Source organism: Panthera tigris, chromosome A1, assembly GCF_018350195.1.
Source record: "Panthera tigris isolate Pti1 chromosome A1, P.tigris_Pti1_mat1.1, whole genome shotgun sequence".
Taxonomy (NCBI): Eukaryota; Metazoa; Chordata; class Mammalia; order Carnivora; family Felidae; genus Panthera; species Panthera tigris.
In genome coordinates, this window is record NC_056660.1 from 188,175,969 (window position 1) to 188,192,924 (window position 16,956).

The 16,956-nt window shown below is 38.7% G+C and overlaps 1 protein-coding gene across 6 annotated transcripts in view; it reads left to right on the forward strand.

Annotated features, from left to right (window-relative positions):
* EBF1 (EBF transcription factor 1) overlaps nucleotides 1-16,956 on the forward strand; it is a 389,138-nt gene that overhangs the window by 293,210 nt on the left and 78,972 nt on the right. For all 6 annotated transcript variants that reach the window (XM_042993469.1, XM_042993492.1, XM_042993480.1 and 3 more), the window contains exon 10: nucleotides 16,796-16,922. In XM_042993469.1, coding sequence (XP_042849403.1) covers nucleotides 16,796-16,922 — 127 coding nt within the window. The remainder of the gene's footprint in view (nucleotides 1-16,795; nucleotides 16,923-16,956) is intronic.

The following is a 16,956-nucleotide window of genomic DNA, read 5'->3' on the forward strand; positions in this document are numbered from 1 at the left end:
CTAGGAAGGATTTTTCCCTGTGAAGAATACATGCCTTGTGTTAGGGGCAGAAGACAACCTCTTCCCTTGTCTATGTAAGAGACCTTAGGTAAGACAGTTAACCTGTTTGGGCCTCATCTCTAGATAGGACTCCTATCTATCCAGGTTTTCATTCCCTGGCCACATGATCTCTTGAGGTTATGCCACCTCTAAGATCTGATACTTCCAATTTTAAGCAGACTTTATCTCTTCTCCATTTCCTCACTCTATAGCCAAAAGCACTCAGGGAGCAGACTGGTGGGCCAGGACAAGCAGATAACATTTTAGATTAGCAGCTGATGCTATTATTTGGAGTCTTTTTTTAGCTAAAGAATTTTAAAAAGAGTGAGAGAAAATAGGGCTGGCTTAATTTCCCCTCATCTGTGCTCTTTCCCTACCAACCCAATCTTTTGCAAATGAGTAGTTCAGTTTAGCTTGCTGATTGCCCCCTGAAGGTTGGGAAAAAGAAAGGTGCCACTCCACTGCTCCTAACTCAGGGCTGCCTTCTGTGAGTTCCCAAGTTTGGGGTGAACTACATGGCTTTCTTGTGAATTTGGTTTACCATATTTGTTATTCTTCCTTATTCTTTCTACAGAGCAAAATATTATATTGATACTCTTATGCTTCTTATTCTGCCTCTACCCAAAAGACTTAACCAAAAAATTGGTCTTTGTAGTGTTTTATATATAAATCCAGGAAAATCAACAGGGTTGATGTGTGCTCATGATTAATATGTGTTGAGTTTTTTCTTTTTCTTTTTTTTTTTAACGTTTATTTTTTTTTGAGACAGAGAGAGACAGAGCATGAACAGGGGAGGGGCAGAGAGAGAGGGAGACACAGAATCCGAAACAGGCTCCAGGCTCGGAGCTGTCAGCACAGAGCCCGACGCGGGGCTCGAACTCACGGATCGTGAGATCATGACCTGAGCCGAAGTCGGACGCTTAACCGACTGAGCCACCCAGGCACCCTTTGAGTTTTTTCTTGATCAGAGATATACTTGGTTGTTTTTGCTTTTCCATTAACATATGATTTGGAGGAGGGGAGGGGCTCCTGCTACTGGGTTATAGAACTAATAGTCACTTTAATATCTCCTGAACTCCTCTAATTTCTTTTTTTTTTTTTTAACATTTTTTTTTAATGTTTATTTATTGTTGAGAGACAGAGACAGAATGTGAGGGGTTAGGGGCAGAGACAGAGGGAGACACAGAATCCGAAGCAGGCTCCAGGCTCCGAGCTGTCAGCACAGGGCCCGACGTGGGGCTCGAACCCACAAGCTGTGAGATCATGACCTGAGCCGAAGTCGGACGCTCAACCGAGTGAGCCATGCAGGCGCCCCTCTAATTTCTTTTTTTTATGTTTATTATTTTTGAGAGAGAGAGAGAGAACATATACTTGCAAGCAGAGGAGGGCAGAGGGAGAGGGAAACAGAGGATCCAAAGTGGGCTCTGTACTGATAGCAGAGAGCCTGATGTGGGGCTTGAACTCAGGAACCATGAGATTATGACCTGAGCCAAAGTCAGACGCTTAGCCAACTTAGCCACCCAGGCACCCTATGAACTCCTCTAATTTCTAAGCAATGAGTACTGTTTGGCTTTCCTGTTGGTGTCTACCACTGGAATAGGTACTATGGGTGATCAAAATTAGGCTTTGTGGGGATCTGATGTTTTATTTGGAATGGCAACTTGCTTCCATGAAACAAATATTTTTATAAACCAATATTAAATTTGTAGTTCAAAATTCAAGGCAAGGTTCTAGAAGGCACAGAGAGTGGTATAGACAGAAGTAGACTGTTCAAATAACCAGTCAGGCTCCTACTATATACAGATGGATCTCTGTGCTAGGCATTTTAGGTTCTGACAATCTGTTGATTTAATCACTCAAATCTCTGGGAGAGTTTATACAGTGTAAGGTATTTAAGATACCAGTAAAGAAAGTACACTGAGGAGACTGGTGAGGAGCAGAAGATGGAGGGAACTTCATGTAAACAGTGATCGAAGCAAAGGTGTAGATTGCATGAGTGGCAGCAGACAAGGAGCCAGTCAGGAGGCTTGAGTATTAATTGCAGTCCTTCTATTGCTCAGTCAGACAATCTAGATTTTAGTCAGGGTTGGTCATTTGGCTTTAGTTTCCCCATCTGAAGATGAGAGGCTTAGACTAAATCCTCTTTGAAATCAGCTACAATATTGTAATTCCTTTTATCTAGAGTTTACTCTCTTGAAAGTCCCCTCAAAGAAGCACAGTGATAATGGGTAGCAAGTAGCTTCTTTTCTTTGCTATTGTGCTTTACTTTTACAACACACTGGCAATATACAAATATCATGTTTATTTGCAAAAGGATTCATTGAACTTCATCAAAACCATTTAATTAGCCACAAAATTGGATCTCCCTATTGATATATCTTTAGTCAATATTTTTACTCTCTACACTTTCAGGTTCTGGTATCTGATATAAACCTGAGCCTATACTACAACGTTGGTCTAGTTCATTTTCCAGATAGTTCTATGGAATACATCAATTATCTGGGATATCAACAGGTTTCCCATGGGAGATGAGGGAGGGAGTAGGTTTGGGAAATGCTGAGTCAAATAAATTCATCTGCTCCTTGTTCTAGGACTTTGCAAAGATTTTGAGATACTGACATGCACGGAGAACACCTAAGATAAAGTATATGACATGTCCCAAACTTTTGTGACCACAGAACCTTTTTTCAGGGATCACCTTATAGGAGGATATGTTAGTTATGGATGAGTTTCATGTTAATCAAGTAAAATCATGAAATCCAGTCAAAGTGATTGGTCTGGGGTAGATGTGAGAAAATCATCTGAAATATTTGCAGAGTATTATTCAGATTAGACCAGGAATGTGTAGAGCCATTATTCTTCAATGCAGCAGGCTTTGAACAGAATTTCTCTCATATTTTGCATCTGGTTTTAGTCACTGCACACTTGGCATTAGATGCCATGTGATTTTGCAGGACAGTTATATTTAAAGATTGCCAGGACCACTTAGCTCAGATGGAGAAGCCAGAGTTTCATCACTGTGTGAACCAATGAGCCTCACACAGGGGCTGTGCGTTGTCTGTTTCATCCAGACAAATGTTTTCTTCAACTACATTCCTAGAGATAGGGAGAAGTCAAAAGAGACTTCTGTAGGGGCAGGGGAGGGAACCTAATGGGTGAATATAGTTGAGTAAATAAATGTCAGTTTGGGGCTGAGAAATGATTTCCTACTTTAATCCAAAAGTTGGAAAACAAGGTTTTAAATGCAGTTCCTGATGTCTTTCTTTCTTCCTATCTCTACTTTCAATTATCGTTTGTACACATAGCTCAGAGGAAGGATTGTAAATAAAAATACCATTTGCTCCTCTGTGACATTAAAGAATGAATGGCTACAACTCATACGTGTTCCCACTGGAAGTTTCCCAGCCCTATTTGTTTGGCCTTGATTTTTACTGAACCACATGTAGAATCACAAAATTTTGAAGGCTTTGAGGAACATTTCCAGTCATCAAGTGTAGCTGTTTATTGGAAATGCAGAAAAAGAAGCTCCAAAGCCATACAGTGACTTGTCCTGGGAACACGTTAGCTACTACTTAGTTCTGGGGTTACATCCCTGTTCTCCAGACACCAACCTCACCCCTGATTCAGCTTTCTCTTGTACCAGTTTTTCTCATGATATCTCCTTAGTCTTTTAATAAACTTCCTTATATTTACCAAACCCTCCCAAATTTTATACATGATGGCATTGACACTCTAATGACTATTATTTATATCACATTTTTATGCAATACAATTCCATTCAAATCAAAAATAAAATTAAGAGGGGTGCTTGTGTGGCTCAGTTTGTTAAGCATCTGACTCTTGATTGCAGCTGAGGTCATGATGTCACAGTCGTGAGATTAAGCACTGTGTCAGGCTCCTTGCTGAGGGTGGAACCTGAGTAAGAATCTCTCTGTCTTCCTCTCTCTCTCTCTCTCTCTCTCTCTCTCTCTCTCTTCCTTTGACCCTCTCCCCCACTTAATCTCTCTCTCTCTCAAATAAAATTTAAAAAATAAAATTAAGAAAGGTAGAGAAAGACATGATCACAAATAATCTTTCAAAATTTCATAATGTGAATATGATATATAAATGCTGTGTCATTTATTTTACATATATTGAGGTTTACATGTATAAGTTTAATTCAAAATTGATAAAGTGCATGGATTTAAAATAATTCATGACTTCCTACTTTTCCTGAATATATAAGTTGCCAAGTCTGTGTGCGACTTCTACTTACTGATCACCTATTAAGTAGAAGATGCTTAATGTAAAATTATACTTTATTTGTAAGGAATAAAAGGAGCAGTCTGAACCAGTTGCATTAAACTTTGAGTGTGACTTTGAAGAACACCTTTCAAGCCCAAGTTATTTTATGGGGAATCATTTTGAAATGAGCCAGCATATTTAGAAAACAGATTTAAAATACTCTAATGGGCTCTTTAATGTAGTTACATAGTTACAACCATGCTCACCTTATTCCTAAAAAGCTTTAGTCCATAATTTTACTTTTAATGACTAAGGCACTTGAAATCTATCCTCTGTGTTGATAATTATGGGATGGTTAAAAACAACTTTAAGATGACATTGTCCATTAGTTGTTTGTAGTGCTTTCAGGAAGTACCCGTATGTGCCTATCACTTGAAAATGGAAACCACAGAAGTGTGATGCCTTTCTAATTTTAACATAAATCAAAGACAAAATTTACATCTGGCTGCAGTCATGTGACTTTTAGGAAGAAAATGGATATCTATACAGTGTTGTGTTCATTTTATACGTGTGCTCAAAGCCAATTGCTGGAATGGCTCCCTGCTGGTCTGAACTAAAACCTTCCTCCTTATTCAACCTTACTGGCTTCCTCCTTTTTAAAACCACAACTCCTTAGTTTTGGATTCAAGCATACCCCCTTAAGGCTTTGACCTTTCTTTTCAACATCCCTGTGCACTATTCATCTTATGCTTCAGTCACACTGAGTTGTTAGTGGCTCCTTATACCCATTGTGATTTTTTTTCTGCCTGTACTCTTGTCTTTCTTATGCCATTCCTTGTTCCATAATGCTCTTCCCTCCTCTCTGTGCCCAAATTCTTCTGCCCTTTAAGCTCCAGTAAAATACCACTTTTTTTTCTGTGAAATCTTCCTTACAGTTCAGATATTGAATATTTTCTCTTCATCCTAAATTCCTACATGGTCTTATCATTACCATGTTAAATTCCTTATAACTTTCTATCTTTAATTATTGTGATTTAAGGGGATGTTCTTTCCCATAAGGCAGGATCCGTGCTAAATTCAGCTTAATCTCACACAGTGTTTAGCACAGATCCTTACATGTCAGAGGCATTAATTTGTATAAAATACTGTTGGGTGACACCAATCATTCATTCATTCATTCGTTCATTCAGACAAATGCTTCTTATTAGCAACTGTTGTATTCAGTGATGCTTCAAAGTGTCAGTACCAGATAGATAGATTGCAGTTTAGTTTTTCTTAATGTGTGTGTGATTAGGTAGTTTATATTTAGATGTATTGTGCAATAAGGATGCACTTAAATACCTTAGTGTGAATCTGTTGGTTATGGTGAGGGTTAAGTAATAATAAAACTAACACTTTCTTTTTTTTAAGTTTATTTATTTATTGAGAGAGAGAGAGAGAGAGAGAGAGAGAGAGAGAGAGAGAGAAAGAGAGCATGCACACATGCACACGGGGAAGGGGCAGAGAGGGAGAGAGAATCCCAAGCAGGTTCTGCTGACAGCAAGGAGGCAGATGCGGGGCTCGATCTCACCAGCTGAACCACAAAATCATGACCTGAGTAGAAATCAAGAGTTGGACGTTTAACCAACTATGCCACCCAGGTGCCCCAACACTAACACACTAACACTTTCTAAGTGATTGGTATCAGTGAGACCTTCTCCGAAACTCATTATAAGCATTATGTCAATTAATCCTTAGATTAATTAGATTGCTAGCCCCCACCTCTGTCCTACTTTTTTCTCAGATAGTGAAACTGAATGCCAGAGAGGTTGAGTGACTTTCCAAAGGTTCCACAGCTAGTAATTTGCAAAGCTTAGACTTGAACCAAACTCTGTGTTAGTAAGAATCTCTCTGTCTTCCTCCCTCCCTCCCTCCCTCCCTCCCTCTCTCTCTCTCTCTTTCTTCCTTTGACCCTCTCCCCCACTTAATCTCTCTCTCTCTCTCTCTCTCTCTCTCTCTCAAATAGAGAGAGAGGGTCATCTTTTAGCCATTCAATAAGAATGTAGTAAAACCTCACTTATCCAGAAAAACTGTTACATAACCTCACTTAAAAAAAAGAAAAAAGAAAGAAAGAAGAAGTAAATACAGAAAATAACACACTTAGGGGTAACCAGAGCAGTAATTTTTAATAAACTATCATCAGTTTTCCCAGGTCACAGCAAGTTAGAAGGAGCGAACTAAAGGCAGGTTGTTAGAAGCAGGCTCAGTGACAGCAGAAATGACAGCCTAATGTGAAGGGCAGAAGTGGAAAACCTAAAAAGCAGACGCAGAACTATATTACTGTGTGGCACATTAATGACTGTTCATAATGACAGTGGCCCTGAGTCATCAAGACAGAGATGGCAATTATATTCAATATATTCTCTCTAAAACAGCAAGACGGGTGTAATGCATCTTCTGAAGATTTCCAGTGAAAGCAGCTGTCGTGGCACGCTATTAAAAGGGGTTTGGCTCTGGTTTTCTGTGGAGCTCACTTCTTGAAGGGACATGTTGAATGAAGAATTACTGAATATATGTGCAAGTATCAGTGTATACAATATGCAAATGTGACCTACACCGTCAAAAAAATGTTAAAACGAATCTCTGTTTAGTAGCTTATAGCTTTGATATCCTTTTCTTAGAACTTTCAAAGACCTTAAAAAGGTGGGTTCCTTCCCTGCTACCCCATCTAACAGTCTTTTGGCTTTTATATTTTTCTTTCCTGACTCCATAGGCAAATATTCTGCCTTGCCAACCACCAGCTTTGATAACAAACATTTAGTCTCTCCCATAAATGTATCTGGATTTGCTTTTTCTTTTATATTTTAATTTTCAAACAAACAAGCAGCAACCCTGGACCCTAAGCCAGGCCCGAGTAGGGAATGATGTTCCTTCTTAACTGAATTTAGAAAAACAAACCTTGAGAAAGAGCTCATTGTGTAGTTTCAAACCACAGGGGCTGGCGTTACTGGTGTCCAGTCCTCTCCTTCTGGAATACTCTGGACCTCAGGAACTCACCAATGCTTTTCCAGCTCCCAGATGGTCAGGATGGGATCCAGTCTTTAATGGGGCCCAGTTGGCACAAGATTTACATCCTGGGAAAGAGCTAGAGAAAGTTTATTTAAAAAAGAAATTACTGAAAAATAAATAAATAAATCAACCCACAAAACCAAAGGTAGTTCAAGTATAATGTATTTATTTTAGCCTTTTTTCTCCCAAATCTGTTATTTTGAAATATGATCTTGTTGCTGTTTTGTTTTATACAATTAACTGCATTGATTTAGGGACCTGGTTAGTTTTTCAGTCAGAAGAATTAGATAGTATATTTTTATGAATGCTCAATTAGGATACCAGGAAGCTTGAAGTTTTTTGGGGGGAGGGGGAGGATTAAAGTAACAGAATTTTTCAGTGAAAAGTTTTTTGAATGGAGTAGTATTATTTCTTCTTCGTAGATCCACAAGTGACTTTATTGACTCTTTGCCCAAAATTATTAGTGGTAGTTAATAGCATTACAGTATTTATTCATTCAATGTTCAGCAAGTATTATTGAGGCCCTATTAAAACTGGAAACATAGTAGTGAAAACAAGGAAGACAAAGTTCATATCCTCATGGGGCTTACATTCTAGTTGGGTGATGCAGACAATAAATAGGAAAATGTGTCTACATCTTTCTACTGTGTATCTGTGTCTAGCTCTATGCATGAGAGAAATTTCAGACACTGCGAAGGAATACTGCTGACTCTTCAAAAGCTAGGTTTTAAATCCCATATTTAACTCAGTTCCCGAGACTTTAGTTTCAAGTCTCCTCTGACATTCATACATAAAGTTTATCTTTGGGAATTCATGTGACCCAACATATTTTGTTAAACATTGGTTTAAAGTTATTTTCTTGAAAGGACAAAAGGAAACCAGAATGTTTGTGAAACAGTAAATGCCTCCACTGGCTTTCTCTCACGTTCTCTGAGAAATCATATACTGCCTTTGAGACAGGCAATTCTTGGGAATGAAACAATCTGTGTTACAAAACCCGGAGAACTCTGATTAGGGAACAAGCAGAATACACTGAGGAACTCAGGAGAAGATGGCACCCCTTGATTTATGTTGTGTCCACTGCAGGGGAATAGGGATATAATATGGAGGTTCAGCCAGCACAGTCGCCATGAATATACACTTTTCATATTTCAGCTTCCTTTAGGAACTCCTGAAAACGATATTTTTTAAATGCCATATTTAACTATAGAAAGATAAATGTTCCAGAGTGGAGGAAAAATAAGTTTGCTTGTTTGGTCACTACTACTGTGGTGTCTCTTTAAAATCCTTAGTCAATTTGGTTTTGGAGCTTTAATTATGCTTTTATGCTACAGTTTTCTTATTTAAATGTCTGCTCTATGTCCATCACTCAGCACCCCCTGCCTATCTCAAAAGAGATGGATATTATTATCCTAATTGAGGAGGAGGGCGAATGCTGTGAGAATTATTAATACATAAATTAAAAAATTAATCTAGAAAGTGCTTTAGGGTCCCTAGAGAAGTGCTACCCAAACACAAAGCATATTTAACATTATTATAAGTACTCCCACAGAGCAGATAGGCCAGTGCAGTGCGAGATGAGTAAACTGAGGCACAGAGAGTGACAATGGGCCCATATGCAGATGGACCAGCCTATGTTAGAACCTTGAGTAGATAACATGTAAGGACCACTGTGCCAGACCCCACTTTGGGCTTTTTCTAGTCATGAGTATTAATTATTTCTCCAGAGAAGAAATGTTGCCTTGCCTGGTTTTTTTACCCCTCCTCTTTAAGTCTTTGCTGTTTGGACATTTTTTTTTTTTTTTTTAGTGTTGAAAGTGATTCAGGCCCAAATGGCCAAAATATTAAGTCCTAAGGTTAGTAAGGAAGAATCGCTAGTATGCTTTCTAGTAATCCCAGTTATTTTTTTGGCTTTGTGGCTTGGAACTTCAAGTTGCATTCATTTCATATAGTCCCATTGGTTAGAAAACACGCATAAAGGCTTATCTTGGAATTGTTCTTTCCTGTTTTGCTGAGAAATAATTCTCAGCCAGTTACTCAACAACGAAAAAGGCTATTTTGAGTACCTACTATGTTCCCAGAACCTTTGAGGATGTAGGAGAAGCTGAGGACCATTTCCATCCTGTCAACAGCGGAGACAGGGTGAAAATTGCACATAACAACAATTACGGAGAAACCATAAGCAGTAGTCGGGAGGGACAGTTGTGGTTGTACAATGGTGACCATCAGTGAGAAACACTTGCCACTTCTTGGGCCTATTTCTTAACTTGCCTGAAACTCATCTTCTACATTTGTGAGCCAGCTAATGCCCATCCCTGCCCCTAATGCTGCTGGACAGAAATCACTGAAGGAGCCTTGCACAACACTTGGCACAGAGTTAGATGACAGCAAAAGGCCACTGTTGCAGAAGCCACTGTCAAGGTCACCACTGTCCTCCATTTAGGTGTGAGCTAGAAGTGCTACTGGCTCTCAGAGAGGACAGTAATACTGAAGACTTGACCTTTTTACCCAGAATTCTGCAACATGTTTCCATTAATGTTTTAAAATACTGGGTACTCTCCTTTACCTACCATGTAGGTGGGACTTTTGATCCTGCAAGAGGCTTTTATAAAAACTAACTTAGAGAATTGTTCTTTCCCATACTCTTCTTCTGGGCTTCCAGAAATTTCAGACTGCCTCTTTGGAGGTTTGTATCCACCTCCCTGCACCTTCCACAACCCTCCCTTTATCTGCAAAAGTGCTCCTCTTTCCTCTTTCTTTCTTTCTTTCTTTCTTTCTTTCTTTCTTTCTTTCTCATTTATTTATTTATAAGTTTATTTTTGAGAGAGAGAGAGAGACAGACAGAGCACAACCAGGAAAGGGGCAGAGAGAGAGGGAGACAGAGAATTGGATTCAGGCTCCAGGCTCTGAGCTGTCAGTGACAGAGCCCGGCGTGGGGCTTGACGCGGAGCTCGAACTCACAAGCTGTGAGATCATGACCTGAGCTGAAGTTGGAGCCTTAACCGACTGAGCCACCCAGACACCCCTCCTCTCTCCTGTTTCTTACACTTCTGTGGAGGACAGGCCCCGTCCACTTGCCCTGGGTGTGTGCTCCATCTCTCACCACAAGGGTGCTTCACCTGGCCGACCAGCACAGGACGCCTGGGCTCTAGTTCTCTGAGTCTGGAAAGAGACGATGCTCACACCAGCAGCTTGGAAGGAGCATGGTCACTGCTGCCTCATGTCTTTGGTGTGCTGGCAGCCTCTCCTGGGGCCTTGCAGAGACTGTGTATTTTTTCGTCAGAATGCCACACTTAAAAATTAGCTTTTCTGATTATAATATTAATGCACTCTTATTGTTGAGAGGTTAGAGAATTCAAAGAGGTACGCAGAGAAAAATAAAATTACCTATAACTTTGCAATCTAGTGGTAACTTCTCTGGACACTTTGATGATTTTCCTTTCAGTCTTTTTTCCACACAAATGTATATCTACTTCTTATATGATTACATGTAATACATATTGCACAAGAACTGGTATTATTATACTTTTGATATTTAGTAATTTTTTCTCATAATAAAAGTAATACCTGTGAATGTAAAAATTTATTTATTCCAGAATTATTTACATGATTATTTCCTGTGCAAGTGCATACACAGATAAACACACAAAATGCACACACACACACACACACACACACACACACACACACATGATTGATGGTGGGGGGGAGAGAGAGAGAAGACGAATCACATAGAATGTCATCAGTCCAGAAATAAACACTGTTAACATTTAGCGTTGTTCTTTTGTTGGTTACTTTTTTAGTGTTACTTTCTTAACCTTTTTTTCTTTCCTTTCATCTTATTCCTTCTCACAGGAGTCACAGACCTTCAGACATCCTCTTCTATTTTGCTGCTTAGATGAAATCTGAGCAGTGGTCTCATGCAGGGACCTGAGTGCTGAGCCAGTTGGATAACTCATTTTAAGAGCAATTTAGTTAGGGAATGAGAGTTAAATATTATCAGGTTAAGAACAGTGAATGCTTATGGATGGGGATCACTATGCCTAATGGAGTCAAGCCTCCTGTAGAATTCTGGCCTAATTTATGTTAAGTATTTATTCCAGAAATATTTTGGAAATATCCTGTAGGTAAAGCATTAAGTTGGATACTTTAGAAGATACAAATATGAATTAGACCTTGTCACCAATCTCAGGAACTATCTGATGAGAAAAAGATGGGTAAGAAAATACTTATGGCACAGAGTAAAATCAGATATTAAGTGTTATAGTATAAGTGTCATAATGATATAGATTCTTATAAATTTTTAATTATATAAATTATATATAACTCATAATTATATAAAGGTGCAGATAACTCTGTCTCTGAATTTTAAGATCAGGTAAAACTTATTAGAAGAGAGAATATATGGTCTCAGAGAATAAGCAGAATATCAGTAGGGGAATGTTTAGGCAATGAGTAACACGAACAAAGCAAAGGTGCTAGGCAAGGCTGTGATGTGTTCCTGTGTCCACATGCCCTACCCCCAGGATGTGGAAAGGCAAAGTGGGAAGCAGCACTAGAAAGGGAAATTGGCTGTCAGGCCTTGTAGTGCCTGAATATTTTGCCAAGGAGTTTGGATTATATACTGTATGTAAAGGTGGCACGAGCATTTGAGTAAGGGAACAACATGATGAGGTTGTATTTGAAGAAGAGAATTCTGACAGAAAAAGTGGAAATAGAGAGAGATCATTTAAAAGACAATTATACCATTATAATGGTGTAAGAAATGGTGACAACCAGAGCAGAAGAAAGTGGTGAAGCAAAGAGCCAGTGGAGTTCATTGGAAGAAAAATCGAAATGAGTAAAAGAAATATTGAAGGGAGAAGAAATAAAGAAGATTTACGTTTTCTATTTTGGGTGATCCAAAGGATAGCATTCCCTTAACTGAGAGGGGGAACATGGGAGCAAAAAATACACTTATAAGTAGCAAGATGATAAATTTAGCTTGTGTCACATTGAAACTGAGGTGGCAATAAGACATGTTGGGGAGATTCTGTTACTCTGTTGCTAATAAAAGTTTGGTGCTTGGCCAAAGAGATCAAAGCTACAGGTGTAGATTTAGAAGTGAGTTTAGCTGAGGTGGTTGAGCCAATGAATGAACTCAAGAAATCTTAAGTAAGTAAAAAGAGAAGGAAACGTAGAACAAAATTTGTAAAATTTCAATAGTTAATAAGTTGGCAGAAAGGAAAAGTTAGCAACTGAGGAAACCAATGAATAAGAGAAGAACTCTAGAAAACACTTATTTACAAGCACAAGATACTGGTTTTCTTCCTAGTGTTTCAAATAATATTCGTTAAGCTTGCTTGACCTTCATCTGTTCTCATCCGGAATATATATCCTGCAGGGATGAGTTTTAAAAGATAGTGAATGTGCAAAGGCTTTGTAAACCATCAGACAGGCATGTCTTAGGTCTTACAATTAGTGTCACAGAAGTGAGGAAAGTAGAGACTTCCAACAAGAGAGAAAGTTGTGTCCGATGCTAGAGTTTCATAAAAATATTTATTTTTAGCTCAACTCGTTTGGTTTGCAATTTAAGGAAGTTAAGTCAAGAGTGAATCTGTTCTCTAATCACTTAGAACAGCATTTCCCAAAGTATGGAGCATACATCGAGCAGAACTGAATTACATAGTGAGAAAGTTATTATTATTATTTTTTGTCTTTTAATCCTTCAGATTTATGTTAAGGGAAAACATCTCAGTTGGGGCAAATAAGTCTGTAATATCTAATGCAGGCTAGTCTCCCCTTTCAATAAACTCCTTCAGGTTGTCATCATTATTTAGCTAGAATATCATATTAACTTTAAAATTACCTTCCATAATACCTTCTTATTTGGGCCGGGATACCAGTTTTCCAGGTGGGGTAGTGATACAGAGTTTCCTTTTAAAATAAGCTATTTTAAACAAAAAATTAATTGACTTTTAAAATATTAAGTGCTTAATTGTATAGGTGGTATACAGAAATGGCAAAACTGAGAGATTGGTATTCCAATGATGGGAGTTTGGAAACTTTAGGTTTATCAGAGCCCTTCCTCCTTCTGTTGCTTGGAGTGGCTGCCTTAGTTCAACCATGTTAGAACAATGTGGGAAATTATCCATCCTGGGATGGTGGTGGGGTGGTGGTGGTTGCCTTGGGCTCTAGACTTCCAGATCTAGACCCTGTTCTTCCCCTAAGATGTTGGGTCAATTTTTGAAGCCAGTAGATTTTTCTAGACATTTGTGTCTTTAGCTGTTAAAATGAGAATGCTAGTTTTAAATGATTACTAGCATTCCTTCCAGCAATAAAGTCTATGATTCTTTGAGTGATTAGTAAATAAGCCTATGCTTTCAAACTGATGGAGGTTAGAAAAAATGTTTTTCCCCTGTAAACCATCAATATCATGTGTCAATGCCAGAGGCTGTTTGCAGACTAACATCCACGGCAAGGAAAACATCAACAAATTCATTCTTCAATGATAATTCATACTCTACCTCATTTGTGAAGGATAGTTATTTCAGGAAGGAATCTCTGGTTTAGTTAGGGCAATTGATTAAAGTTGAAAGTGAAATCATAAATGAAAGTCTGTGTCAATTTCCTGAGCCTACTGCTTAATGCCAACACCTCACTCTTAAGTCAGTAGTTTCACTGCAGTCCTATGTAATCAATTCAGAAAGCCCATGAATTTGGTTCCTTGGCGTAGCAGCTCATAATTTATAAGTCCTTATACTTAAAAAAGATGTTTCTATTCATCTATTTATTAATATCTTTCCATCTTTTAAAATTTATTTCCCCTGAAAGGGAGGGCAGGTGAAGTGTTTTCTAACTGGCTGAAAGTTCTAAGTATTCTTGTGAATTAGTGTAACTCTACATCCCAAGTAACTCTTAAAAATGGAAGCATACCACCTGTTTGGAATATAACAATATGGCGACTTCCATAATCAAAAACATAGCCAAGGACCAGGGAGCAAGTGAAAAATGAATATAGCATGGGGATAGAAAAAAACACCCACACAGTCTTGGAATCTGAAAAAAATGAGTTTGTTACTTCCTTTAACGATGAATCATAGAGACAAAATTTTGTCTCTATGATTAGGTAGGAAGTGTTTGTTGCTGCCATCTTTTGCACTGCATCAGTGTCAGGTTTTGCTCTAACTTGTGCTAACAAGGGTTATCTTTGGGCAAGCAACTTAGTCATTTTAGGGTTGTGTTTGCACATCTGAAAAAAAAGGGATAATGATAACAATAATTTGGTCATTATTCTGACCAAATTAGTGTCTGCATGTAAGTTCCTCAGCAGTGTAGTAGATACCTCCTAGATACCCACCAAGTGTTGATTCCCAGCCTTGCAGAAACGCTATTGACTAGTTGAGATTCAACATGCACTTGATTTTGAAAGTTCATCTTTTACTGCCCTTCAGAGGCTCTTTCCTTCTTCTATTCTCTATACATTAGTAACCTTGATTTCCTGATTTTGATGCTTAGAGATTAGAAGAGCAGATTAGAAGGTGTAAAGGACACCAGGAGAAAAAAGACAAGAAACTGAACAAAATAGAAATAATTTAAAAATCACAGCTATCCAGGGCCATTTAGTGAGGGGAAAACAGCCCCTCATGCCTCAGTAGTCACTCAGTAGGCTTTTGTATTTTACAGCCAGATATGATATGAAGTATTCCAAATGATGATCTTGATTTACCAAGATTAAATTCAAGTGTATATACTCTGCTGATTTTAGAAAAAATACAATGACTTCGAAAGAAATTAAATATAAAAAGGACAAAATTTTAAGTAAATAATTTTTTGTATGTTTTTTCGATTGAAACTTTAGTCATTCAAAACTCTTAGCCATAGATATGAACTAGGTCTCTAGGCGTTCCACAGAAGCATGATCTTACTGAAATATCTTCTCTGTGTCTTCAGCAAATAAACCAGGGCTTCACACATTCTGTGGAAAAGGATAGGCATTTCTTTTTCTTTTCTTTCTTTTTTTTTTTAAGTTTATTTATTTTGAGAGAGAGAGCATGAGTGGGAGAGGGGCAGAGAGAGAGAGAGAAAGAACCCCAAGCAGGCTCCATGCTGTTAGCACAGAGCCCTATGTGGGCTCGATATCACAAACTGCAAGGTCGTGACCTGAGCAGAGATCAAGAGTCTGATGCTTATCTGACTGAGCCACCCAGGTGCCCTGGAGTAGACATTTCTAAATACTAAGTTAAAATGATTTTTATGCAGATGGCCTTTGTTTGTGTTTCAAGAATGAGCATTTGACAGAAATTACTTGTGGACTTTCACAGTAGCAACTTTCTCAGATTCTTTTCCCTAGGACTTGGTGTTAGGATGGTTTACCCGGGTGGGACCCAGGGGCTGACACCTTGATTCTTATAGTGTCACATGTGGTTCTTTCATAGTGTTACCTGTAATTCTCTGGGAAAAAAAATTTGAATTTGGTCTGGTTTGCACATTAAAACAAAAGCATTTTCTAAGTTATCCCCATAACATAAGTTAGTACAAACTCAAGCGATAATCCATTATATACTGACTCAGTACCAAAAATATTGAATCAAATGAACCTGATATGAATCAAGAAGTGGGCAGATGCAGATACCACAGAGAGCAAACATGTAGAATCCAGCACCATCAGAGGTCACCCAGTCAAATACCAGAGCTGGATTTTTCAAAGAACCAGATAATGCCAGTTTTATGGCCATTAATAACATTTCAGTTATATAAGCAAAGATAAGAGCAATAAAAAAATAAATTCTGCTTCTCAGTGTAATCTGATTGCCAGCAGGGTTCAGAAAAGAACTTTCTCATTGTGCACGTGGCATTGCATTATAGACCAGTGATCATTCTGCAGCCCCCTCCCCAAACTTCCATTTCCCTTTTATGGACAGTCCTTAGTTCTGCCAGATCTCTAAGCTATTCCAGGGAGGCAGATTCTTTGGTTTCCCCTTAAAAGCTCTTTGATTGTGCCTCTGGTAGTTAATGCACCAAATGGTCTTTAGGGGTATTTCATACGTGTGCTCTGCAGCTAATCAGAGTGCCTTGGCCCACTGATTTCCTACTTCTGTGTTTTCCACATGTTTAAGGGCTTAGTTCAAACACCAGGCCCACCCACTTCTGGAGAGGCATGGTAGAGCTCAGCTCTGATTTGGGTCTCTGCCTCAAACAGAGATTTTCCAAAGGATATCCTGTAGTGGATGAATCATTCCATTAGGCCATGTTCACTTTTCAAACCAGGAAGCAGAGTGCCTGTTCTGTAGGGAAACTCAGATAAAGTTGTTGTGGCTGTGCTCAGAGCGCTTATAAATATTGTTGTCAGTGTCTTTGATACAGGTTCCATCAAGATAGTATGTAAACACTGACAGGTTAATTATGTGTTTTAAAGCTATGTTTATTGAGAGCTGATAGGAAGGCTGTGAAATGAGTCCTTTACATATTGCAGTGACAGTTTTCTCCCCCATGTCTTCCCTAGCTGATTACTCCTCATGCCATCCGTGTGCAGACCCCTCCTCGGCACATCCCTGGTGTTGTAGAAGTCACTTTGTCCTACAAGTCGAAACAGTTCTGCAAAGGGACACCAGGAAGATTCATTTACACAGGTAAGAACCACTGCAGATGGTGGACACAGAGCTT